The following is a 26048-nucleotide window of genomic DNA, read 5'->3' as shown; positions in this document are numbered from 1 at the left end:
CCAAACAATTTCAAATAAATTTTTTCACTTTAATTTAATTGAAAAAATTGGAATTTACTGTGTTGCAATTACTGAAGCATATGTAGGTACTTATAACAATTTGTATCATTTAAAAAGGGCACATCATATTTTAAAATACTAAGGATATATAGAAGAATTCCTATACACTTATGTGATATTATTCATGAATGTTTTTATAAATTTATAATGAAATTGTTTTGTATTTCTTCTATGTTCTTTTTGTAGTTAGCAAATTTAGTTAACAATGTGCATTTAAAGTAAATTGTTAATGTAAAAAAAAAAAAAATCGTTATGTCGTTATGGAAAATAAAATGAAAATGACACAACACAAATGGCTATAGTAAATTTTTTATTTTATATGAAACAAAGGAATTTAGAAAAATAAAAGGGTATAAAATCCTAGTAGGAAACAAAACCTGTGATGAGTGAAAAAGTGTATTATGTACACGTATGTAATGTATAGGACAATAGGAGAATGTTTTAACGGCATATGTTTTAATATTTAAATTTAGGACATTTTCTCTTTATTTTTACTATGTTCATTTTATTTTTAAATCATTCTTTTAATGGAATGAATAAAAAAACAAAAGCAATTGTACATAATACATAAATTTATAATATTATTTGATAAGCAATTACTTTTCCATTTAGAAATTTTCTATGCCCTTGAAATAAAACAAAAAATAAACATTTTAAAGAAACAAGGGATCCAGTGAACAAAAAAAAAATAAAAAAAGTAAATAAATAAATTAAAAACAGAACATTTTTTACATTTTTAAAGAAAATAAAAACAAAAAAGTACAACAATTAAAAATGTAACAATCTTCATTAAAAACTTTTAAAACTAAATATATTGCATAACTGTAGGCGATCTTATTTCCTTGTTGTTTTTTCTTATTTTTTAAATTTTATTTTATAATGAATTTTTTTATTAAACACAATATTTTAAGAGCTTATTTCAATTTACAACAACATTCTTTATTTAAGCCTTGGAAGTTTGTAAGCGTTACCTGTGTAATGTACGACTTCCGATATGAGAAACCCATTTTGCAAAATAAATAAAGAATTTCGAATATACTTAAATAAATTTTAGAAGTATTGCTTCAGCAATAACAAAACATTTTCTTTTTTCAAAAACAATATCCTGTACATTATTTTTTTAATATCATAAAATACCATGATATTGCATATTTTTTGGAGGAATTTCAAAATTAAAATTGTTGTTAATATTTGCGTGCTATTTACATGTTCAAACGATTCATGATTTTATGTGCGCAGTTTGTAAATGAACCGGTCTTTTGCGGTATATTATAAGTAAAACATAACCTTAATTTTTTTAATATAACCAATATTTTTAAATAAAGCGTAAAATATAAAAGGACATTTCAAATATTACAATTAAATGCCACCAAAATAACTCCGAAAACACACGATCAATTCATCTGTTGTAAATCAGAAATAATATTTTTATCTACCGGACAAAATACCGTAACTGCACAGATTATTTATACGCTACATTGTTCGATGTAGTTTAGTAGTGCTCAATTTCGGCTACTCATGAGAAATTTTAACATGTAAATAAATATAATAATGAGGTTATGAATTCTCATACTTAAGAATTTCTAAAATTTCTGAATAAAAACCAAGGTTTTAAGTTATCATATTATTAGGTTTAAATTTAAAATATATTTGTATTTGGTAATTAGAGATCAATTCAATTTATTTGAGCCTCATCTGCAACAAATTAAAAAAAAAAATTAAAATTTTTCTACAAATGTCAAGAACAAATTTTTTTTTTAATTTTACTCTAAAATTAAAATTATAACTATAGATTTATCCTTTTCCAATAATGTGCAATTTCTACTTATATTATTTTCTGGTCCTCAAAAGATAAAATGTATAGCGTTGCTCTTTATGTATAGTTTTGCTCTTTATGTCCAATTAACTAAAAACAAAAAATCCCCAAATGGAATATGACAAAAGCAAATTAACTGCATTTTTTTTGCTATTATTGCAGCATCTAAAATCAAATACAATATGTAATCTAGCATCTCGCATTCATATATACTTAAAATTGAATTCCATTCCGAAAAAAAAAAAAACAAAATATTTTAAAGCATATTGAGTGCCTCTTATTTTTTTTCCATTGTGTTAATCTACAAGGATATCTTTTAAATGAAATTCATTTACAATTTGTTTTCCTGTTTATATACATATAACATACACATTTATTTATATATTTTGTATAATATATAAATATTATGTGGTATATATTCTATTAAATCGAAGCAGCATATGAGCTCAGAATATTAATAAAATGTGGTTAAAATTGAAAAAAAACAGTGAACATTCAAAATGAAAATATTGAAATTCAGTTTTTATTGTTATATTTTGATTTTGTTGTCTTGAAAATTGATGAAGATAAGGGAACACATTCAATATTGTAATTCAATAGGAAACAAATGTTTTAGTTGATTCATATTGGATTAATATAGAAAAAAAAATATGAGTAAATTTAAATGTTTTTAAATATGTAGATATTACAAATTTTCAATATTTCATTTAATAAATATTTTTAACATTAATGCGATTATAATGGTTGAAAAATTTTTAATATTGTTATAATTCCTACATAACAAGTGGTTATTCGTAATAAATCCAATAGAGTAAAAAAGCAGTATTTAGATTAGATATACAATAGAGAAGCAGTGATATTAATAAGGTTGGATCAATAATTGCATACATTTAGGATGAGACAAAACAAAAAATTGAGAGGCGTTAACATAATGGTAGAATTGAAGGGTTAATTGCGTGAGTTAAGATAAATATTTATATTTTTTGATGGAGCATAGCATCTGCCTCTAGCTTTCTGCACTTATAAAAGTTTGGGGAAGCTTGCAGTTTCGAAAATATAAAATGCCGAAAATTAAGTTTTTACAACATTCGAGAAGCGATAACTTGAGAGCGGATGGAAATAGGAAGAGATTTTCTTCCATCGAAACGAACTACCTATTTACTAGCATCCAAAAGCTAGTAGTATTTTAGACTCCTACAACTTATTGTCTAGAAAAAAAAAACAATATCAAAAATTAGAAAACATAGACTTTAGATAACAGTTCAAGTTTCAATAGCCATTCTGTCATTTCCATGTTCAACTACGGTATGTCGCAATAAAATGCAGCCACTAATTTTTTGCGTTTGCAGATTTTAAAAAATGTATATAGCATTTTTAGGACTTTAACGCCCCGATAACTTTTTACATTAGATATTGAGATAGATAAAATTTTTCCCTGTAACTTTCTAGTAAAGAACTATTTTTATATAAAATCAAAGTTTTCTATCTTAAACAGTGTAAAAATTTTGTAAACAGTTACACGGACGGACGGAACAGAATGAAACAAATAAGCACTTTTTTCAAATTTACTCCTGGAAAGTTGAATGAATACAAGTAAAAAATATCTTAGAAATTTCCTTTTTGTTTGTTAATTTAAATTATCCATACAAATTTATGCTTTTTCATCATTAACACAAAAATTAATACAATTTTGAGGATTTTTCTATACAAAGTATAAAATAATTATACAAAATAATGATAATTTGTTAAAAAGCATTGGAAATTATAAAAATATCTCACTCTTCTTTTTTCACTGTTCAACAAAAAAGAGGAAAATTAGATAAAAATACATAAGAATCTCTTCTATTCACAGATTAATCCTTTATTCATTTGATTTTTCTTATTCTCATTCCATTCAATTTAAAGTTGAATACTTAAATATTTAAAAGACTCTTTTAATATTGCACCTACATATTTGTATATTACCACATATTACCTATAATATATTATTTTATATAAATTTTATAATCTAAATGATGTATGTATGTGTATGTCACAGAATCAGATTCTATTTCAAATCATTTGCCTCTAATTTTATACCATTTTCGTTTTTTATTTTTTTTTGTTATTTTTCTTTGTCTTATTTCTTACAATATACACAAATATGACATACATATATAAACATTCGCTATGTCTCTGATGAATTCAATTTTTATAGTCTAAATACTCGTAGAATTTGATATGAATAATATTTTTGAAGAAGGATAAGAGAGCAAAATTACGATTGTGTAATAAGGATTCTATTTAAAATGATGCATTTTAAAAGAGTATATCAAGAATTTTTACTTCTGACATTTTTTTTCTTTTTAAGAATCGGATTCTTAAATATAGAACACTTCTTTTTTTGATGATTCAATGAATTTACTTTTTGATGATTCCTACTTTTAAAAAGTAATTGGAAGGTAAATGGGGGAAAAAAAAAACAAAAAGTTAATTATAGAAATTTTACTGCATTTGATACTTAAGCCGGAAAATTATTGACTGTATGAATTGAACAAAAAATATTAAAAATACTGAAATTACACACTCGTAATAATTAGAGATGAAAAACACTTTCATTTTATAACCAAATTATCGTTGATGAAAAAAAAGAAAATTTCATTACTTTTGGAGAATTTTAAAAATAAATCTTGATTGAAATTTACAAAGGCATGAAATGTAAGATAAATGCTATAGTAATCAATTTATAAGTGCTCATCATAATATTCTATTTTAAGGAATCTTAGAATACTAATTGTAAAATGAAAAATGAAATTTCTCTAGTATTTCACTTTACTCTATTATTTCAATTTGTTTGAATAATTATAGTTAAAAATCTGAAATATGCGGGAAATTACTTTAAAAATTTTATGATTTGAATTTTTTTGTTAAAGGAAATTCACTTTCAAATTCGCTTTTAAATTTAAAAAATAAACTTATAAAATAAAACTAATACTATTTTGCTTTAAATTATAATGAAAAATTCTAACACTACAAATAAAAGTTTACGAGTACTTAATTTCCGAATTTAAGAAAGTTCATTAACACATTATAATTCAGACAACACCTTAAATAATATAATAATTATAATAATTATTATTTTCGCTATACAATTAAATAAATCGACAATTAAATACCTTCTTTGTTTATAAACACACAATAATATATATTAATTCCGATATCATTTAAAATTCAATTCCCAGACCAATTAATTTATGTACATACATTAGATATGTATATTGTATAAGCATATAATATCTTGATAAAAAGAATGAGAAACAATAATTAAATTTTTTATATAAAATATTAAATTGATTTGGATTCCCAAAATAATAACAAGAAAGAAAAAGGAATTAAATTTCATTAGGATTAAATTTTCAATAGTATCAAAAATCTTAATTAGATTTTTCATTAATCAACAGGTTTATTGTAATTAATACACCAGAGAATTGTTTATTTTCTATTTAAGTCAATCAAAATAAAAATTAAATATGTAATTTTATGTAATAACCAATTACCTATGTAATAAAAACCTAAATAAATTTATATTAATAATCTCAAGAAATTTTTAAAGGCAAATTTTACTTTAATTTTCTTTAATTATTTGAGTTTTAAGTGAGTTACGTTAAACAATAAAGCCTTACGGTCATATTATGTATAATTGCTTATAAAAAAAAATTTTAATACACGGTATACTAACATACTATTGAACCAACATATCATGTAAGGCGTCACTTATTTATTTAAATTAGATTTTAGAAAATTATTTAACTTAAATTTTCACAGATAACATTTCGTATAGGTACTCTACAGATATCAAATACAATATTACTAGTTAATATAATATTGTAAATAAAATTAACTGTTGTTTGCTCGACCGTTGATTCAAAGTGAAATTGTTTTATATACTATTATACATCGAAGTCTAAAATCATTGAAATTATATTAAGAAAATATTAAAGTTAAAATTTGATCAAATCAAAACGAAGTACATGCATAAAACGGTTCCATAACAAAAATATTTACATCCAATAAAATTACTTCTCAAAATTACAATCTGCTGACTAAAAAAATCGCACTATCTTTTTATTTTACGATAATTTACAATAATTTCCTGGTCGCAATTTTTGTGCCTCAATAAAATCACAATAACATCAAAAACGTCAATTGATTCCCTATATTATTTTTTAATTAATATTGATTAATTATTTTTTTTATGTAAATATTTATTTAGCACTTACTTTTATATTCCAATAATTAAAGTAAATAAAATTACTATAATTTTCAAATATATGTTTTTCGAATAATTGCAAATATATGAACTAATTACTTATATAATTTTTATTTACAGGAATTTATTTTTTTTTTATAAGTATGCAAAATCATTTTTTAACAAATTTTGTGAGTGGCAAACAGCATATAGTTTTACTATTATATATACATACATATATACAAATTATGTATGATCATACTAATTAATTCTGTCAATTATCGTGGAACCGAAAAAATATAAATGAGGAAACATGGGAAATGGAATGAACAAGGTGAGTTTTTAATTTGAATTTTTTATAATAATATGTTGGTTTTAAAATCTAATGTGTTGGTCTTGAAACTTGATCATCTTAAAATTTTAGCAAAGTAAAAAATACAATAAATAACAATTCATAAAGAATATCGTATAGAAACGCCTCTTGAAAATTAAATAGTTTCATAGTAATTCAACATTGAAAAGATTAACTTAATCTCAATCTAGGCAATAAAAAAACATTTAAAATATAAATTCTTTGTATCTTATTGCTTTAAAAATTGTGTTTGAATACAATATTATAAACCGAGTGAAAAATATTTTAAAGTATGCATATTAATTTATTAAAAATTACTGTAATAATGTAAAAACATATAAAAATTAATTTATATATAAAATCTGCTTCATCTAATGCATCTACCTATTGAAATTTATATTAAAATTATGCTATGCCTCTTGTTGGCTTTCTACTAAAATCTAAATAGTTTGTAATATTGTTCTTTTTGTCGTAAAGAAATTTCTAATACACTGATCCATACACTTTAATCTTGATTTAAATTTTAATTTCAATTGTATTACAATTCAGTTTAGTTAATTTTAGTGTATGTATAAAAAAAACCTAGATACAATAACAAACAATGGTTGATATATAGCTTTATAACAAAAATTTCATGTACAGAGGCAAGAAATTCAAAATCAGAGTATACTTAAGTTTTCAACAAATTAGAAAATTTTTTAATTTTGTTCAGAAAATCGTATAAATTAGAAAGATTTAAGCTTTTATTACTACAAAGCTTTTTGATCTGGATTGCTATATTATTTAATAATTTTTTTTTAAATCTTTTGTTACAAGTCATAGTCATTTTACTAAAGATAGCCATTATCCACAGCATGCTTAAATATATCAGCCAATCTTTTACGATTCTCAACATTTTCCAATGGCTTAATTTTCCAAAAATCTAATAAAGTTGAGTTTTCAAAATTAACTGTATCTAAATCAGTAACATCATCATCATCTAGCATCGATAATGGTAACGATTCAATACAGAAACCACAGCCGAAACGTCCAAATTTTTTCAATTCTTCCTTAAAACCTTCATAGGGAAATATTTTTTTTGCATCTGATCCAAGGTTTTGAATTAAATTACAAGCACTTGTATGATAATCTTTTAGTAATTGTTCATAATGTTTAATTCTTTGTTCTTGAGACGTACTATTATATAATAAAAATATTAAATCAAAAATCGATGAACCATATCTGACCAATTGAAAATCAATAATTTTTACTTTCTCTGGTTTATTACCAGTGGAATCGTATTTTGTCAAAAAATTAGGACGCCAACAATCACCGTGACCAATAACAGCATAGGCCGTCTTATTATTAACCATTGATATCATATCTTCAAATAAATTTTCACCAAGAAACTTTTCTGCTTTTGCAGAATATTCTGAATTTGGATAGGTTTTTTGCACAGCATCTAAAGCTACATGAGAGGCGAGTTTTAAAAAACCACCATACCAATTTTTTAAATTTTTTGCGTAATAATGTTCATCTAATATACTTATTACTTTTTGAAACTCTTCAGGCTTTTGGTCTTTGAAAGCCAAAGATACGGCATGAAATCTTCCAAGAACTTTCAAAATTAATGAACATGTTTCGGTTTCAGTATAGCTCTGACGGCATGGAGCAATATAACCACTCACGCTAATATCTTCAAGTACAAGAAAATCATTTTCACCATCAGAATATGCAGCCAAACACTGTGGATATTCATCAAATATATCCTTAGATCCGGTACTTTTCTGAAAATCCATTAAGGCAGGAATGATTTTAGTATAAAAATCTATCTCATTCTTGAAAAACTCATCACTACGGAATGTTTGTCGACGGGCTACAGTTTTAGGCATAGTTTTGACTAATACTTTTACTTTACCAGTTTTTGAGGTAACAATAAGACGATATATCTCACTTAAATAGGAATCTCCTTTTTTCATATTAGAGTCTGCAAATTCAGCTACTACATTTTCAGTTCCAATTCCGGCATTTGATGCGATTTCTTTTAATGTTTCTAACGTGAACTTCTTGGAAATTATAGACAAATCCATTGTATATTTATTTTTCTATCTTTTTTTACTTAACTAATACAATATAATTCTTTGTACTAAATCTTTTTTAAAACAAAATATGTTGAATTTCTTACAAAAGCACTTAAAATCTTAAACAAGTGTTTGTGTGCACTTTCATACGTGTACTATATCCGCAAGAGTATGTTGGTATCTGTCCCCCTGCGATAGCTATCAGAGAACAAAATTAACTGAATAACTATTTCGGAGTTTAGGCACTACTTTATTTGAATATTGCAATGAAACTGCATTTAGAAATAAATTTTATCTAAAGCAAATAAATTCTTATCAACTTTTACACCATTGTCAACAATTGTCATTCTTGTAAAAGAACTTTTCTAATCTCTTCTCTTCTCTAATACAAGTAATTAATGAAAACCAACAATCATTACACGTATGTTTTGTTCACTTATTGCATTATTATAAAATTCACAATTACTGCTTTAAAAATTCACAATAGTTGATATTCTGTGAATTGTAAAATATTAAACATTTGTAGCAATGATATATCGCAATTTGCAATATAGCCAAATTACCTTTTAATGCATGATAAAATTAGAAATTTTCATTAGGTAAACTTTTAACAAATAGACGACACGGTTTTGTGAGAGGAGCGAAATCTGAAGTATAGGAACATATAGGTGAATAAAAAGTTGAAAGAACACGGATGTCTTGATGTTTTCTGACTTAAAATTTAGTAATTTTTTTTACTGAAATAGAATAATTCGCAATTATTTTCGCCTCAAATTCGCTTGACGTTTAAATTCAATGCATAGATACATAACAATAAAGCTTTTGATTTTTTAATAAAGCTTTCAGTATCAAAAGTTATTTTAATATTAAAAACAAAAACAACAGCTGTTTTATTCGAATGTTTTACATGACGTAAAGGACATTTGGCAAGAATCATGAAAAAGTATTTGTTTGTGACTTTATGTACTCGTACTTGATTCGGAGCAATTTTTTTTTAAATTGTTGTGAGAAAAAATTGAAATCATAAGCAGTAAATTTTTAGCTCTAAATTATCTATGACTTAAAAGTTCTTATTTTATGGGTTAATCTAATAAACATGGTGGACAATTATGTTTTAAAGAAAATAAGTCGGGAACAAAATTAAAGGGAATGTGAAACTGTATATACAGTCTACAATAAAATATACAGAAACTTTTTTGTTGTTATGACAACCAGTTTCAATTGCTCCAACTGTTTGTTTTGTCCTTTACCATGGCCCAAAAAATTTTCCTGGATCAACAAAATATTTTTCTTTCTTTTCAAATGGCTAAAGAAAGTTATTTTTATTACCAAACGTTGATTTGGGCTCAATAATTATGGTTGGTTTTAATTGCAGGTCTTGCCAGGACTTTATGTTGGCAACTACAGAGATTCGAAAGATCAGCAACAACTGGAACGCCATCAGATTTCCCACATTGTTGCGATTCATGACAGTCCAAGACGATTACTGCCAGTAAGTATAAGATCTTACTTTTTTTTATAACTTTTAAGATTCTATTAATATGTACTTACATATGTAAGTTACACATATTTTACATATTTAGATCATTACAAAAATTTGTTTTTCTATTTACATAACACTTGATTAATCATTCTAGTTAGTTGTTTTTTTTTTTGTCATTATAATCGTTTGATTTTATTATAATTTTTAGGACAAGCACTACCTGTGTGTGATGGCTGCTGATGTTCCTGAACAAAATTTATCCCAATATTTTCCTGTTTGCAATGATTTTATACATGGAGCTAGATTACGTGATGGTAACGTATTAATACATTGTTTAGCTGGTATGTCGCGTTCAGTTACTGTATGTGTTGCTTATGTAATGACTGTGACGAATTTAAATTGGAAGGATGCTCTAAAAGTAGTGAGAGCAGGAAGAGCAGTAGCAAATCCAAATTTAGGTTTTCAGAATCAATTGCAAGAATTCGAAATGTATAAATTATCTGAAGTAAGTACTTTACATCTTTCATTATTGGCCAATGTTATAATATAGACAATTTTTTTTCAAAAAAAAAACAAAATTTCAAAGTTATTAAAATTTGCCTTATATATTACAGGAACGACGACGTTTACACGAACGTTTCCCAAGTAATGCCTTAGAAGAGTCGGACCGTGAAAAATGTATGATTGCATTAAATAGCTATGAAGAATTACTGCAAAATCGTGATATTTGTGAAGGAAACTGTAATCGTGGAGAAAAATGTCCAACAGGTGGTGTAGCATTTGTCATTGATTTTACTCGAGATAATTGGAAACATTTAAGTGACAAATCAGAAAAAGACAAGAAAAGTTGTGAAGAAGTTGATACATCTTTTAAAATTATAAAGGAGACTCAACATGATGATTCTAACAAAGATTATGTCCCAAATAAATGATTTAAAAATGTGCGAAATATACTAATTTTTAGTTTCGAGTTAGCTCATTAGCGAATATAAAGTCCGACAATTTTTTTAATTTTCCAGAACGGCGAGCATTTTAAAAAATTTAGCTTTGAAATTATATGTACATACTTACTTTTTCCACATATTTTAAATAAAAAAATTGTAAAGATAGAATTTTAAATGTAGGCAGTTGATTTAAGTTTGAAATTTCAGAAAAATAACTTACTTACAAGAGAATATTAGTAGGAAACGGACTTTATTTTAATTGTTCTTTTGAACTGCTACATATAAAAAAAAAATATTTGGTTTGGCTGGCAGAAAGGGTAATTAAAGATTAATTTTGTCTTTGTTTTAACAGTTTTGAGTTTAAGTTTCTTTGAAAGTAATCATGCAAAAATTGTTCGAAAATTCTCAAGCAATTTATGGTGTTGCACTCATTCCATTTCAAGCTAATAAAACTAAGCACTTCCAAGAGGGTTCAAAATTGTTAAATGAATTGGCAACATAAATATTATTGCCAATTTTGAAGTCATGGATTGTTTTTTAAAAGCGATTGTGGTATATATGCGAGTAGATATAAATGCGTGTATATATTTACGATATGTAAGTACAAACCAATATATGTGCCCACGTACATACATATCAAATTTGTCTCGAGTAAAACTTTATGAAGAAAGCCGTATTTGCAATACCTATATAAAACCTATATTTTAGGAGTGTGTCAAACCGACCAACCAAAAGGAATTTTTCGCCGAAGACCTAGCTCTGGATCGACACGCAGTAGTAGATCAAATAGTTTAAAACCTCCACCGAATGGTGCTCAATCATGCCCGTCATCACCAAAGCATATGCAACGTAAACCAATGCGGGGTGATTCAATTTCTAGTTCAACAACTCTTCAAATACCTGAAGACGATGTCTTAGAGATGAACAGCAGTGGTCCATCCTCTTTACCTGAGCAATCAATACGAAGCAGAGACAGACAACAAGAAGAACAAAGTAGACTTCAACAAAATGATAAACAAAAGAAACAGGATGACCAATCAGAAAGGAATTATTTAGGACTTCATCGTAGTGCAAGTACAGTCAGTAGTTCATCATTTTGTAGGCCACGTAGTAGTCCATCGGGATTATTTTCATATACGGGTTAATATTTTAGAATATTAAATTTTTGTTCTTTTAAAGTGTAATTGGATACTTTTATTATGTTAGGAAAAGCATCAGCAAATTCAACACCATCATCCGTCCATGGCTCACGTGTTGACATAACAAAGGACGAAAGAGGTTCCGCCATTTATTTAGGATGCAATGCACCTAAAGTTAATGGCTCATCATGGTCAATATCTTCGTCACGATCTTCGGGCGGCTCTCAACCAGCAACACCAAATCAAACCCCACCGGTAAGCCCGAGGAAAGCACCATTTTTCAGAAGGTAATAAATAAATATAATCGTAAAACAATACAGTAATACTGTATTGCTACAGAATTCTGAAATTATAATTCATAATTTGAATTAAGTTTGTATGTATTAGGATTACATTATTGCAATTTTCCGGATTTATTTACAATTAAAGATTTGCGTAAGGAAAATCAAAATACATAATGTAAAATATTAATTTTTAAAAGTTTACTTAAAATTTTGCAATATTCGTTTGTAAAATTTTGAAATATTAATTTTGTATGTTAGTTGAATGTGAAAATAATAATTTTTCATTTTATTTATTATTTTGTTTTAGGTCATCAAGTGTTGTTAAGAAAAACAGTAGGTAAAATTGTTTGAAAGGGCGAAGTTGTATCAATACTTCTTAATGGATCTTCAATGAATTTTCATTTACTGGATTTAACAATTCAAGATGTAATGAAGAAATAAACATAATACCCATATGTTTTTATTACAAAGATTTTAAATCGATATAATATTTTAATACATCATACAAAAACAGTTGCTAATACGTAATTCGCGTTATATTCATAAATTAAAATCCATTTATTTACATAAATACATAAAATTATCAAGAATATTTTATAGCCATATAGCAGATCAACACAAAATCTGTCCAAACAAAAATCATAGAAAAGGTTAATATCAAAATTTAATATACATTATACAAAATTGTTCACAAAAATTTATATATCAAAAGCAGTAGAAAAAAAAAATAAAATGAAAACTAAAATAAACCTATTTTTGAAATAAAAATATAAATCTGAAACATGCATAGTTATATCGTATTTTTGTAGAAAAAAAAATAATTACATACATACATGATTATTATAATAATTTAAATTAAATTTTAAAAAAAGACGAAATTTGTTACATAATAATAAAAAATTATATTACAATTTATTATGGAACAGAAAAATATTTTAGAAAAAAAGGAATATTTTAATTTATTTAAAATAAAAAAAATATAATCAAATATTTATATTTACATAACATATAAATTAATATTGAAATTCGAATCGAAAGCAATCCTAAATAGCTATTAATAAATGTGGATAGATTTAAAAGAAAAGTAGGAAATATACACCATATAAAGTGTACTATAAAAAATTTGTTGAAATTTATAAGTAAATTTAGTAGTTTAATATATTTACCAAAAAAATATTTATAAAAAATTGAAAGAAAAAAATAATTATTCAAAAATATTTTACAAAAAAGAAAAAAAATAAAGAAAAATCGCACGCTTTCAATTTCTTAAATATGTAAAGTATGTGTAGATATTTTTTTATAAAATGAAATATCCATATTTTACACATTGTACTGCAACAATAGAGTGTCTACCAAAATGCAGACCTAACATCAAACTAACTTATTTAGTAATTACAAGATTAATTACTGAATTAGTCAAGTTGATGTTGCATCTGTATTTTAGTAGACACCCATATATTGTGTACTGCCGTAAAATTAAGTTGTTTTTTTTTTTTATTATTTTAATGTAAATTTCAAGTAGTTATAAATTATAAATGAAATAAAAATTTTAAAAACAAAATATTAGATTCAAATCGGTGCTAGTACTTATAAAAATAAATGGTATTAACCATTGTTAATCATTTAAAATTTATATTTAACTTCATGTTTTTAAAACAAATTTAATCCGTGATTTTTCAAATTGGATTAATATTACTTGACTATAAAATTTTGTTAATACCGTATAAAAATTGAATTGTTTTGTAATTTTTTGAAATTGTTCTTCAAATTGGGTGTCATGGTACCTATACAAATTTATATTTAAAATAAATTACAACTGAAAGCTTTACAAATTCTCAAGAATAGTTTAAAATACATTTTAATTGTTTTCACTTATATACCTTTATTAAAGTACAATGTGTTTAAAATGGAATTTCAAAATTTAATCAATAAAAAATAATTATTAAAAATTCTATAATATTATATCGTTTATATATACAATGCATACATATATATATATATATATACTAGAAAAATATTAGATTTTAGATGAGTTGAAATTAGCAAAAATAATAAAACGTTCGCGAAATAAGATTAAATTTATTTATATTGTATTTTTATATGCTAAATGTCTGCTAAAAAATTTATTGCAAAATTTCACATTATATAATATCTATCACATCAATAATTCTTGAATTACATACATATATAAACTAAAATGTTAACAAAAAATAAAATTTAATCTTATTTCACATACATACCGTACATACATTACTCTGTATTTTATATAAAAAAGAAAAGATATTTATCTATATTTATTTATATATAAAATGAAAAAATAAAACTACTTTTTTATATTATTTTTATGCAAAGAAAAGAAAAAACTAAAAAATCTATTAAGACAATTATTTTACATATAAACTTACTTAAGATTTACACATTATGTATTTGTAAATACTAAAAGAACAAAAAAAAAAAAATACAAAATCATTTAGAAAATATTGTTCGGGCACAATTTCGTATTTTAAGTTTATCGTCTATAAATTAAAACTGAAAACTATTTCTATATTATAATAAAATTTAATTGAAAAAGAAAATCTATATTTTGTAATTAATTATAGAAAAGAATCTTAAATATTTTTATATTAAAAATATTCGAAATGAATTTTTTTTTATTTAACTTTTTTCTATTGAAAATTTATTTTTTTACAATTTTTTAATTTCTAACCTATGAATGCATAAATTTAACTACGTTAATGTTTTAAAAATAAATAAAATTTTATATTAAAGTACATTTAAGTTATAGAAAATGAAAAAAGCAAAATCTGTTCTGCCTTTGTAATTGCAGTAGCATTATATTAAGCCCAATTTAGCCATTGAAAATCATCCAAGTTAATCAATTGGGTGTAATTGTAATTTTGAAATCAGGGCATCACTTAAAATTATTTTTCTTTTCAGGAGCTTATAAGGAAAACCTTCTATATCATTTATAACCTATTATATCATTTCGAAAAAAATTCAAAATTACTATCTCGCTACTATCCATTACAAAAATATTGCAATAAAATTAGTTATATGAATTTATTATAGATTTATTCTGTTAATCGCAAAATATTGTTAAAATTTCAAAATTTTTTCTTATATTGAATAGAGGTTTTTCCCAATAAGCTGCTCATTTTGTAATTCACTTGATTATTATTTTGAAATTTAAATTAATTAATTTTATAGAAAATATTTTTTGTAATCTAAAATAATTATAAGTTTAATATCATTTCATAATGTAATAAATAATTATTATATACATATAATAATAATTTACATTGTATTACTTGTAATAATTATTATTTTATATATTTGACTTTGCTGTAAATTTTAATTGAGTTAAAATAATAGCTTTCGAGAAAAAGTTATTAATCACAATTAAGACCAAAAATTAATTTTCTTAATTTATAATTATTTATTCATAAAATTTTTACGATTTTTTAAAATTAATTTAGTAAATAAGTTTATTGTAGATGTAAGTAAATAAAAATTTAGAATTTCGTTTTAGAATATTGTACTTACAATATTATTGTTAACTTTAAGGAATTTAAAATTATAAATCTATATGGTATTTTCCAAAAGGTTATTTTACAAAAGTATTTTATGAATTATTTTATTTATATTTTTAGTTTTTATTTATATATGTATGAATGAAAATTGTTGGTTGGTTATTTAAATTGAATTGTTTTATGTATAGAGAATTCAAGTTGAATAAAAATAAATCAAAGATGCTATATTTTATGTAATTCTTTTGATTAATATTAGTAATTAAATTTATAAAAAAAAAAAAGAGGAAATATTTATTGGAAATTGAATTCATATTTAAATAAGTTTTCAAATTAATAATTAGCCTGTGTTAACTAAAATTAAAAAGCGTGAAATTATAAAAGTCCATTAAAAATTAGATTGGAAATTTAATTCAATTTATATTTTAAAAGTTTTCAAGTTTAAATGAAAAATAAAAATGTACAACGAAATTATTTTATTTTAATGAAATTTTAGCAAATTCTTTTGTAATTTTCTATTATTTAATTTTATTATATTTTATTTTGGATTTTACTCATAAATTAATACACTATATCATTTAATTATAATTATGATTAAATTATAAATATAAAAGGCTGTTTACCAAAAGGCGGATCTAACGTCAAGTTGACTTTTAATTATACAATTTCAATTATTGAAAAAACTATGTTAGATCTGTATTTTCGTAGACAACCATAGTATCGGATAAGTAATATAATTTAATAATAATAACCAATAATATTTTTAAATATGAAATTTTTTAGTCTTAAAGCCAATAACCATTGCAATATGAAAATGTTATAATTACTTTTAATTAAAAACAAATATTGTTTAAAATTTTTATTTTCAATGATTCTTATTATTAATTAATTTCTTTAACTTTGTTTAAAAAATATTGAATTTAATTATGTAAATGGCATATAAAATATTTGTTTCGTATTGTCATAAACTAGTAAACCATAGTTGGTTTTCTAAAAGAAATTCAATTATATAATCTCAAATCTGTATTAATTAACTATCGTACCACCGTCTTATTATAATAACAATATTTAAAAAATTAAATAACAAAATAACATTTGTACCTGAAAACTCTTGAAATCTTAAAAAACATAAAATTCTTAAAAAAACTACAATTTATTATTTTTTATATGAAAACAAAATTCTAGTTTCAGCTTGTATTTTTATGTTATTAATGTAATATTAAAATACTAAATTATTTAAAAATCAGAGAAACTATTTTAAAAATTTTTAAATAGTAAACTTTATACAAAATTAAATTTTATATTTAACATTTTAAAATTCAATTGTTATTGGCGATTGATTGACTAAAATAATTCAAATATTCAAATAATAATATAAATTTATAAAGAATATTATTTAATTTTTCATATTTTATAATTCAAATTTAAATTATTAAAAAATTTAAGATATAAATAAAATATACAATAAATATTAAAAAATAATATATATATGTATATATATATATATAATCTGGGAAATTGTTAGAAAATAATAAAATCTAATAAAATTATTTTGTAAGAATTTTATATTTGTAATGTATATTCTATCTGCTATATTTATAAATATATATTTATAAACTTTCCTGAATTTAATTAGCAAAAAAAAAAAATACACAATTTCATAAAATATGTTTATATACATATATACCTATTAAATAGAAAAAAGTCTTATATATTCTTATATGAAAATTGATTTTAATTTTAAGTTCCAATCACTCTTAATATTAAGCATATTAATTATATATTACGCTAAATTTATAAGACAAACCTGTAGAATAATTTAAGAATTTAGAGAAAAAAAAAAAAGAAAAAATCCTAGGCTGGTCCTAAAATATTTTTCGTTTTCTAATTATTTTTTTTTTTCATTTTTAATATTATAAAATTGTTAAAAATTAGAATATTATTGTTAAAAAGAAAACAAAAAGAGAAAATTTAATAATATTAGCCTACAATCATGCACAAATAACATTAAACATTTAAAATTCTATTCATAATATTACAAAACAAAAAAAAATAATTATGAATTTTTTTTCCTTGCCCCTCAAGCTTATAATAAACAATTTAAGAAAAATTTATTTTTTGTAAATTTCAAGTTGAAAATAAGCAAATTTCAAAATTATTCGATTTAAAATTAGCTTTGAAATTGAACAAGCTTTTAGCTGCCAAAACAAAGAAAAGAAAAAGAAAAAACAGTTCCTATATAAATGTGGAAAATATTAGTCCCTTAAATTGTTGATTTCTTAAAAAAATATAAGAGCTACCCTACACAGACATTGTTTCAACATTACAATTAAAAATTATTCATTGAATTGTATTTATTTTTTTAATGAAAAAAACATATAAAGTGTAATCGATAATGTAAAATTCGCATTGAATTCTTTTGTATCTCTTAATCCAAATTGCTGTTTTGAAAAGCATTGTCAACAGATGTCTACACTTGTAGTATAAGCGACATTGCAAAAAACAAATTTGACGTAATTAATAATGTAAATTGTCTGTCATTTACATGGATGTCCTATGTGAAGTGAATAAGTAATTTTATTTAATGGAATTTTATTCTAGAAATCAAATATAATTTGTTTGCTAAAGTAGTCGTCTACTGGTTACATGCGAAAGTTGTGTCCGAAAATTGATATGCAAAAAAGTTTATTTTTAAGGATATATTGTTGATTTCAGATTGGTGACCGTCAGATGCGATTATTGTCGATCGGCATTTTGTCATTATCGATTACACCTATATAATTCCCACAATATTCTCAAATTCAGTTGTTATAAAAAGCACTTCATTAACTAAGCACTAATTTTTGCAAATTAAATGCATAATAAATCGTTTATGCTTCAAAAATGCTATAATGCAACGTTTTCAATGCATGAATTCAAGCAAGGGTAAACATATATATATGTATTAACAGAACATGTGCCGGATCACATCTTTTATTTTTCAATATTATTGTTTAATATTCTTAAATAAATTCCAATTTCAACTTTAAGACTTTAAGAAAAATTTATAAGGAATCAAAGAAATTTGCTTATTTCTCACTTGAAATTAATCAAAAACAAAATTTAAATAGAAAAAAATTAAAAAAATAAAATATCAAAAACTCAATTTTCCTTCTTAACGAAATTCATAATACCTACTTTTACTTATTATATGCTTTGTGTGTGAAAATTTTTGCCTTTTTACAAAGTGAAGCTCACAACAAAATAAAATTAAAAAAAAAAAATTGTTATAAATTTGAAAATTAATTAATTTACAACAAAAAAAAAGAGAGAATAAAACAAAAAATATTGTTAAATAAATGAAAAAAAGAAAAAATTTTTGCATTAAAATTTCTAAATTTTTTACAAGATAATGAAATCATAAGAATTTCATAAAAAAAAGAAATGGAATGAATAAATATGTAAGCGCAATAATTGCAGCATAAAATGCATAATTTTAAAATATTTGTTAATATTTTGTGCAAAACTAAATATGTAAAATGCTTAAAAGTCTGGACTGACTTATTGACTATGTTATTTAAACTGATTAATCAAGTGATGGCATCACAAACTCTTAGACTATGGAGCAGCATTACTACTAATTCTCCCTAGAAGATTTTTCCTGGAACTGATTCTGGACAATATGGAATATATTAACAAAATTTTCTACTGCAAAGCTCCATAATTCATTGCAATGACATTTCTTTACAATTCAAAGTCATCCATTCAAAAAATTTTATCTACATTTTAGCAAAATTTCAAGTTTGTTTGAAATTTTAGGCTTTGTACGTGATTAAATTAATTTTAGGGATTCTCTACTAATATTTTGGGCTATTGGGCTATTATTCAGCCTAAAGCTCTCTTTCAACATTTACTTGCTTAAATTTTCCAATCAGTTTTCAATAAATGTGATCTTTCACGCAATATAATAATGGGATTTAATCTGAATGTCGAACTACTAAGTGTAACTTGAGATTTATCGTAAAAGTTTCAACAACTTTTTTATAGACACGAATCATTTGTATAAATTGGTTTGTGTTTACAATAATAATATCGAGTTTTTTCCAGTAATTTGTCTCTATCACTTATAGTGGTTCAATACTCAGAATAAGCCTCAATATCTATTAACTTGATTTCTTGTAATTTCCTGTGTAAGATGGCATTTCGAGTGCGAGTTGGGAGGTGTGGATGAAAGTTGTATATTTTTATTGTTAATATTTCTTTTATAAATTAGAGAATTCCAAATATAATAAATGTATACCTACGTTTTTTTATTACGCACCTATAGCTGAAATTGTTATTATTTTGTATTTTATAAAGCAATTATTGAAAAATTTATATAATATATATATATACAGATAATGAAAAGAGAGAGAGAGAGAGAGTGTGTTACATATTTAAAATTTATATACACAGCATATTATATACACATTGTAAATTTATAAGCCATTTCCTTTGAGTTAAAATACAAGAAAAAAAATAAAAAAAAAAATATTAAAAAAAAAAATTTGTTAAAATTGAAAATAAAGAGCAAAAATTTTTATTTCTAATATCCGATTTTGATATTTTTGTTTTTCATTTTAAAGCCTATAAAATGACATTGATATACAAATTATTCGTCCACGAAGAAATTGTGAAATAAAGTATAATATTAACAGTGCTGTCCAATAAACTTATGGACTCCGAAGTTTAAACTCTGTGTACTTTGCTGTAAACTGTAGATATTTTCAAACGAATTACGTTGCACCCCGACCACGTATAAAGATCTATTATTTTCTCCATTTCAGTGCAATGCACGCCCTACAGTATTCGCTCGAGATCTACTTTCCTGATGAAGTCGATACTCGGAATGAACCTTGCGAGCCCCGGAAGATTGCAATTCCGTCGCCGTGAGCTGTATACATTAGTGTTCAATTAATTAATATTGTTTTTAATAATTATTACTGATATTACTACCAAAATTACATAAAAGTGGTGTGAATTTGAACTTTCCAGCCGTTCAGCCGTCCAATAATTCGGCTTACATTAAAAAAGTTCGAAATTTATGGTTATTGTTAAAGCTGATTTAAATTTATTTAACAAAAAATTTTGTACTTTCTCGAAATTAACTGAACTATGTACTTACTGTGTAACAATGACTCATATGGGGATGTCTACTAAAATGCAGATTTAACGTCAATTTGACTTAATTAGCAATACAATTGCCGTTAGATCCACATCTTTGTAAATACCCTATATTTTACATACATTATGTATGTTTTGAAAAATTTGAATATTCTATAGAAGTCTAGTAGACTATCTAGCAATGTACGAACCTAATACTAATTTAAAATTCCATTAAAACATTAATATTGTAAAAAGAATTTTGCTATATTATTTGCTATTCGTTTCAACACCATCTGGTGTATAAATTTGCAAATTTAATTATGTAAAATTCATTTTAAATTATTTTAATTTTTTTTTTCTTTTTCACATATGAAATGCCCAATTAAAATATTTACATTTTAATTCAAATTTACATTCGGTATAATTATGTTTTCATTTTACCTTTTAATTTTCCAAAAAGAAATTTAATATTATCAATTTTATTTTGACTTTTGTTGAATAAAGTGTTACTTAAATATTAAGGCCTTCTTTCTTAAATAAAAAAATTTAAAAGTGAAGCGAATTATTTTCAATATGAAATCTGAAATAGCTGATTTTTATGCTGGGAAAAAAGTTTTAATAACTGGTGCTAGTGGATTTATTGGAAAAGTTGTTTTAGAAAAATTATTAAGAGCATGTCCAGATATATCACAAGTTTATTTATTTTTAAGACCGAAACGTAATAAATCATCAGAGGAAAGATTACAGAAAATATTAGAAAATTCTGTAAGTATAAAAAATATTGTACATTTAAGTTTAATTTAAAAAAAAAAAATTGGGAATAAGTTTACGTTAAATAAAAGTGAACATCGTAACGTAAAATGTAAATCTAACGTCAAATTGTCTTATTCAGCAATATATTTTAAATTGCTGAATAATATAGAGGAATATTACAAAAGATATTCAATAATTTCTTCTGGATTACAAAATGTTGCAAATACATTTCAAAATTGCAAAAATACGGTATTAATCTTAACATAACAAAAACATCAGCTCTGGTATTAATACACGATCAATATTTTGAATTATATTTGCTGAACTATTTATCAATTCAGTGTTAATTCAATTTTGAATCACTGTTATACTCAAAGTGAAAATTTGTTCTCTGCATTTTCTTCTAAATATAAACAGTCATTGACTTCTTGAATTTCTAAATTCTTATTGACAATTCAAGTTATTGACAATATTTTGTTGTATTATGTTATGCTATGTATGAATTTAATCAGCACCTCGATTCCCGCACCAGATCATTATAACTCAAGATTCAGGTTCCCGATAAATTTTAACAGGCCCGTCATGCACAACGACTCATGAGAATCCAAGTCCAAGGCCTCGAGAAATCTATATCTAAAGCGGGCCATTCCATCACTCTCAAATAGGACATGAGTGGAGTCCTCCGTGATCCGGTCGCAGAATTTCTCATTGCTGCGTATTTGATTTGCCAATTTTTTGTAAATATAAGTTAAGGGGTCCATGCCCAGTAAAAAGTCACGATAGAACCCTCAGTGAAGAGCGGTTCTGCCTTACAATGTCAGAAATACCCGCGATCCGTCAACGAAAAAAGTCATTGGATCGCGACAGCCCTACATGGGAGCGCCACAGCTCCGAAGCACACCTTACCACCCAGGCAGCCCCGACCTGGTCAAGACATCTCATATAACGGACCAGGCCCGATGAAGGAAGCAATTGCGTGCAACTTCGCCAGTTTATCTGAGATATACGACTATATCTTCTTATTCGGAGATTAAATTTACCAAAATTCAAATTTTTGGCAAGTCTTTTTGAAATCTCAAAAGTTTTGTCTAGTGGCGAAGGCCTTTCTTATAGCAGTGCACTTTGTTACGAGACACCCTATATAATAAGTATTTCATTCAGTTTTGGAAACAATTTTGATAATATGATCAATTACGTAATGTAAGGTGGTTGAACCATTTAATTTAAAGAAGAAAAAGAAAAATCAAAATTTCGATTTGACCTTTGGGATACACCATATGTTCTGGTGTCTCAAAGGTCTAGAATATTTTAAATAAATTAAAAACGCAATTTATTATGAAATTTCAAAATAAAAAATATTTTAAAGTGAAATTTTCAATTCAAATTGAATAAATTTTAATGGCTATTTGATCTTTGTATTCTTTGTTTCTATTTACAATTCGATTCTTGTGACATTTTAGGATTTTGACTCCACAATTGAAATTTAATGTTTCTACTAATCGTCTACTATCCTACCTTTAGCACTCTAATGAGACTGTTACTACTTTTTGTAATTTATTTGTATTTAAAATTATTTTATAGCTTTTCAATATAATTAGAGAAAAAGATCCTGATCAATTGAAAAAAGTACGTTTAATTGAAGCTGAATTAAAGAAAGCATCGTTAGAACTAAAACCAGAAGATGAAGAATTATTAATAAATAATTGTCAGCTAGTGTTTCATGTTGCAGCAAGCGTTCAATTTGATAAACATTTGCATGATATTAGTGAAACAAATATTTATGGGCTAAAATTAATGTTGGATTTAGCAAAACAAATGGAACATCTTGAAGCTTTTATATTTTGTTCAACAGCATTTTGTCAATATAAGGATATTGCTTTGGAGGAGAAAGGTTATGAACCACCAGTAACATTTGAAAATTTGGATAAAATTTTAAGTAATTTCAGTGAAGATAGTTTAACACCAATAGAAAAAAAGTAAATTAAATTTTTAATTTAGTATGGTGGAAAATATGAAAAGATGACCAAAAAATATTTTAGATTTTTAGGATTACATGAAAATACATATGCATTTTCAAAAGCAATTGCTGAAAGTATTGTAGCTGAATATTCAAATTATTTTCCAATTGCAATTGGTAGACCAAGTATTGTTTGTAATATAACACATGATCCTTTACCAGGTTGGGTTGAAAGTTTAAATGGTTTCAATGGATTTATTGTTGTTGCTGGTTTTGGTATTTTAAAAGTTGTACCTGGTAATCAAGATTTACCACGTTGTGTTGTACCAGCTGATATTGTATCAAATGGTTTAATTATAATTGGATGGCAAATAGCAAAATCTCGGTCAGTTTATTATTCTTTATTAATTTTGAATATAATTTAATTTAATATTTTTTTTTTAATATTTTTGAAGATCGAACAAGATTCAATATTTTAATTTAGCTGAAGATATTGAATCAGCAAAACAAAATACTTATCGTGTTATAGATCACAGAGGTATAAATTTATAATTCTAATAATATTGGTGAAGCCCAAATAATTTTGTCTTATGATATTTTAGGATACAAAGCTGCTGGAGAATATCCATTTGAAATACAAGTTGCACCATTCGGTTATCATATAATAGAAAATAATTTTATTGCATGGCTAGCAGTATTATGGTATCATCTTTTATATGGAATGGTTTTAGATGCTTTACTCTATATATTTCGTAGAAAAACAATGTATGTTAAGTACCTTGCTCCATCCATTCTTGATGCACATGTATCTTTTTTAAATAAATTTTAAATTTTAGGGTGTTAGCAGTACATAGAAAAGTTCAATATAATATGGAAATTATACAATATTATATAAAAAATCCATTTGTATTTTTAACACCGAAATTTAAGGAATTAAAAACTGTCTTGAATGATGTTGATGCAAAAACTTTTCCAATTTCTCCAGAAGAGGTACGTACTTATTTCTATGTAGCGTAGGTTATTGTTGAAAACAAAGAAATATTTAATGAATATTTTTATTATTAGGGTCTAACAATGGAAAGTTGGATGAGTGGTTATCTTGGATTTAGAACGTATGTTTTAAAACAAGATCCAAAAACTATTCCAAGATCAAAAAAATTGGCAAAAATTCTATTTTGGATTAGTACAATATTTAAGCTACTATTGGCATATTTTATATTTAAATTAATTTATAAAACTTTTTTTTAAAAATTTATTTTAAAAATAATAAGTGAAAATATTTTTAAAAAATTATACATACTTGAATTATACAGGAAGGTAGATTAATAAAATGTCTCGTAAAATATGAAATATAATTTTTAAGTGTATGGTAAAAGAATGTTTTAATAATAAAAAAAAGTTGAGGGCAAAATCAAGCCAATGGTTTATAGCAAAATATTTCTCTTAACCAATTAATGTTATTAGAAATTATTTGGAAAAAAATCGTCCTAACTAAATTCACTTTACCTCTCCGTCCATTCTCACATCCATTTACAAATGTTTGAGATAAAAAATTCATTAGCAAATAAAATTTTTATCGCTTTAAAGATGACATTTTCCCCCTAAATCTTCCTAAAAATGCCAGTTTGTGACGTTCTTAACAAATATAACAAAAAATATGTGAGCACATACTTCATTTAATTAAAAAAAAATTTTTTTTTAAGTTGCCACCTCTGAAATTTAGCAAAGGAGCTTTTCATAATTGTCAACGATTTGACGATCATGTGTTGATTATTTTTGTCATTCAGGTCCAAATCTTCGATTGTTGTAATTATTTGCACATGTCATTGATCAGAATGAAAATTAAAGTGACACTGTTTGACTTCACACCTAATTTTCGCCACTAAAATATATTATGAAACAACATATTTTTATTGAAAACATTAGTCATTTAAATACCCTGATTTTGTCAATTTTTATTAACATAAAATAGTTTGATATCTTGCAGTAACAACAAAAAATTGCAGCGTTGCAATGACTTTTGCAAAATTTTTTACAATTGTTAAATTATGAAATCATGATTGAAGCGTCAAATGATTATGAAAAGTTATTTTTGACGGACGTCTAATCGATGACAATTACGAAAAGTAAAAAAATTTCGAATTTTTTACAAGTTATTTTCTAAAACTGATAGTTCAACTTTTGAGAGCTTGGGAATTACAATAGACGAATAAAAAACAAACAGATAATTTTTTTAGATTTAAAATTTTTACGATTCGCCGCTTCAACAAAAAATTTAGTCAATATTCTTGAAATGGTCAATAAATTTTTTAATCATACTG

At 24.3% G+C, this 26048-nt stretch overlaps 3 protein-coding genes across 5 annotated transcripts in view; 2 read left to right on the top strand and 1 right to left on the bottom strand.

The window, feature by feature from the left end:
• The window catches only part of LOC129613498 (dual specificity protein phosphatase 15), an 85444-nt gene extending 72319 nt beyond the window's left edge, over window positions 1-13125 (top strand). The window contains exons 2-8 of one of the 2 annotated variants that reach the window (XM_055527601.1): window positions 6246-6438; window positions 9892-10008; window positions 10208-10504; window positions 10614-10767; window positions 11652-12083; window positions 12150-12369; window positions 12674-13123. In XM_055527601.1, coding sequence (XP_055383576.1) covers window positions 6418-6438; window positions 9892-10008; window positions 10208-10504; window positions 10614-10767; window positions 11652-12083; window positions 12150-12369; window positions 12674-12707 — 1275 coding nt within the window. In that variant the 5' untranslated portion in view covers window positions 6246-6417 and the 3' untranslated portion in view covers window positions 12708-13123. Of the gene's footprint in view, window positions 1-6245; window positions 6439-9443; window positions 9832-9891; window positions 10009-10207; window positions 10505-10613; window positions 10768-11651; window positions 12084-12149; window positions 12370-12673 lie in introns of those variants that run through there. The other variant, XM_055527600.1, reaches the window with a different exon arrangement.
• Window positions 7143-8890, bottom strand: LOC129613499 (uncharacterized). 2 transcript variants are annotated; one of them, XM_055527602.1, is made up of 2 exons: window positions 8621-8890; window positions 7143-8544 (listed from the first exon to the last, which is right to left on the bottom strand). In XM_055527602.1, the coding sequence occupies exon 2, from the start codon at window positions 8523-8525 to the stop codon at window positions 7287-7289; it is 1239 nt and encodes a 412-aa protein (XP_055383577.1). In that variant the 5' UTR covers window positions 8526-8544; window positions 8621-8890; the 3' UTR covers window positions 7143-7286. The 2 variants fall into 2 exon arrangements, with proteins under 2 accessions (XP_055383577.1, XP_055383578.1); XM_055527603.1 differs by having other exon boundaries at window positions 7143-8540.
• An 8465-nt stretch (window positions 13126-21590) lies between the features above and the next one.
• On the top strand, window positions 21591-25048 carry LOC129613595 (fatty acyl-CoA reductase 1-like). Its single transcript, XM_055527726.1, has 9 exons — window positions 21591-21782; window positions 23352-23746; window positions 23810-24112; window positions 24183-24265; window positions 24330-24492; window positions 24564-24573; window positions 24658-24717; window positions 24793-24910; window positions 25041-25048. Exons 1-9 carry the CDS (start codon window positions 21591-21593, stop codon window positions 25046-25048), a joined length of 1332 nt encoding a protein of 443 aa, XP_055383701.1.
• Window positions 25049-26048: the final 1000 nt, after the last annotated feature.

The sequence above is a fragment of the Condylostylus longicornis genome, unplaced genomic scaffold (genome assembly GCF_029603195.1).
Source record: "Condylostylus longicornis isolate FDR11 unplaced genomic scaffold, ASM2960319v2 ptg000084l, whole genome shotgun sequence".
Classification (NCBI taxonomy): Eukaryota; Metazoa; Arthropoda; class Insecta; order Diptera; family Dolichopodidae; genus Condylostylus; species Condylostylus longicornis.
The sequence above is the reverse complement of the archived record's forward strand: the minus strand, read 5'-3'. Positions and strand labels throughout refer to the sequence as shown.

Excerpts from the sequence above, each read along its gene's own strand:
- LOC129613499 (XM_055527602.1), bottom strand. The coding sequence starts at position 8,525 with ATGGATTTGTCTATAATTTCCAAGAAGTTCACGTTAGAAACATTAAAA.
- LOC129613595 (XM_055527726.1), top strand. The coding sequence starts at position 21,591 with ATGAAATCTGAAATAGCTGATTTTTATGCTGGGAAAAAAGTTTTAATA. Across the intron at positions 24,113-24,182 it reads TGGCAAATAGCAAAATCTCG|ATCGAACAAGATTCAATATT; the intron begins GTCAGTTTATTA and ends ATATTTTTGAAG. Across the intron at positions 24,266-24,329 it reads TCGTGTTATAGATCACAGAG|GATACAAAGCTGCTGGAGAA; the intron begins GTATAAATTTAT and ends ATGATATTTTAG.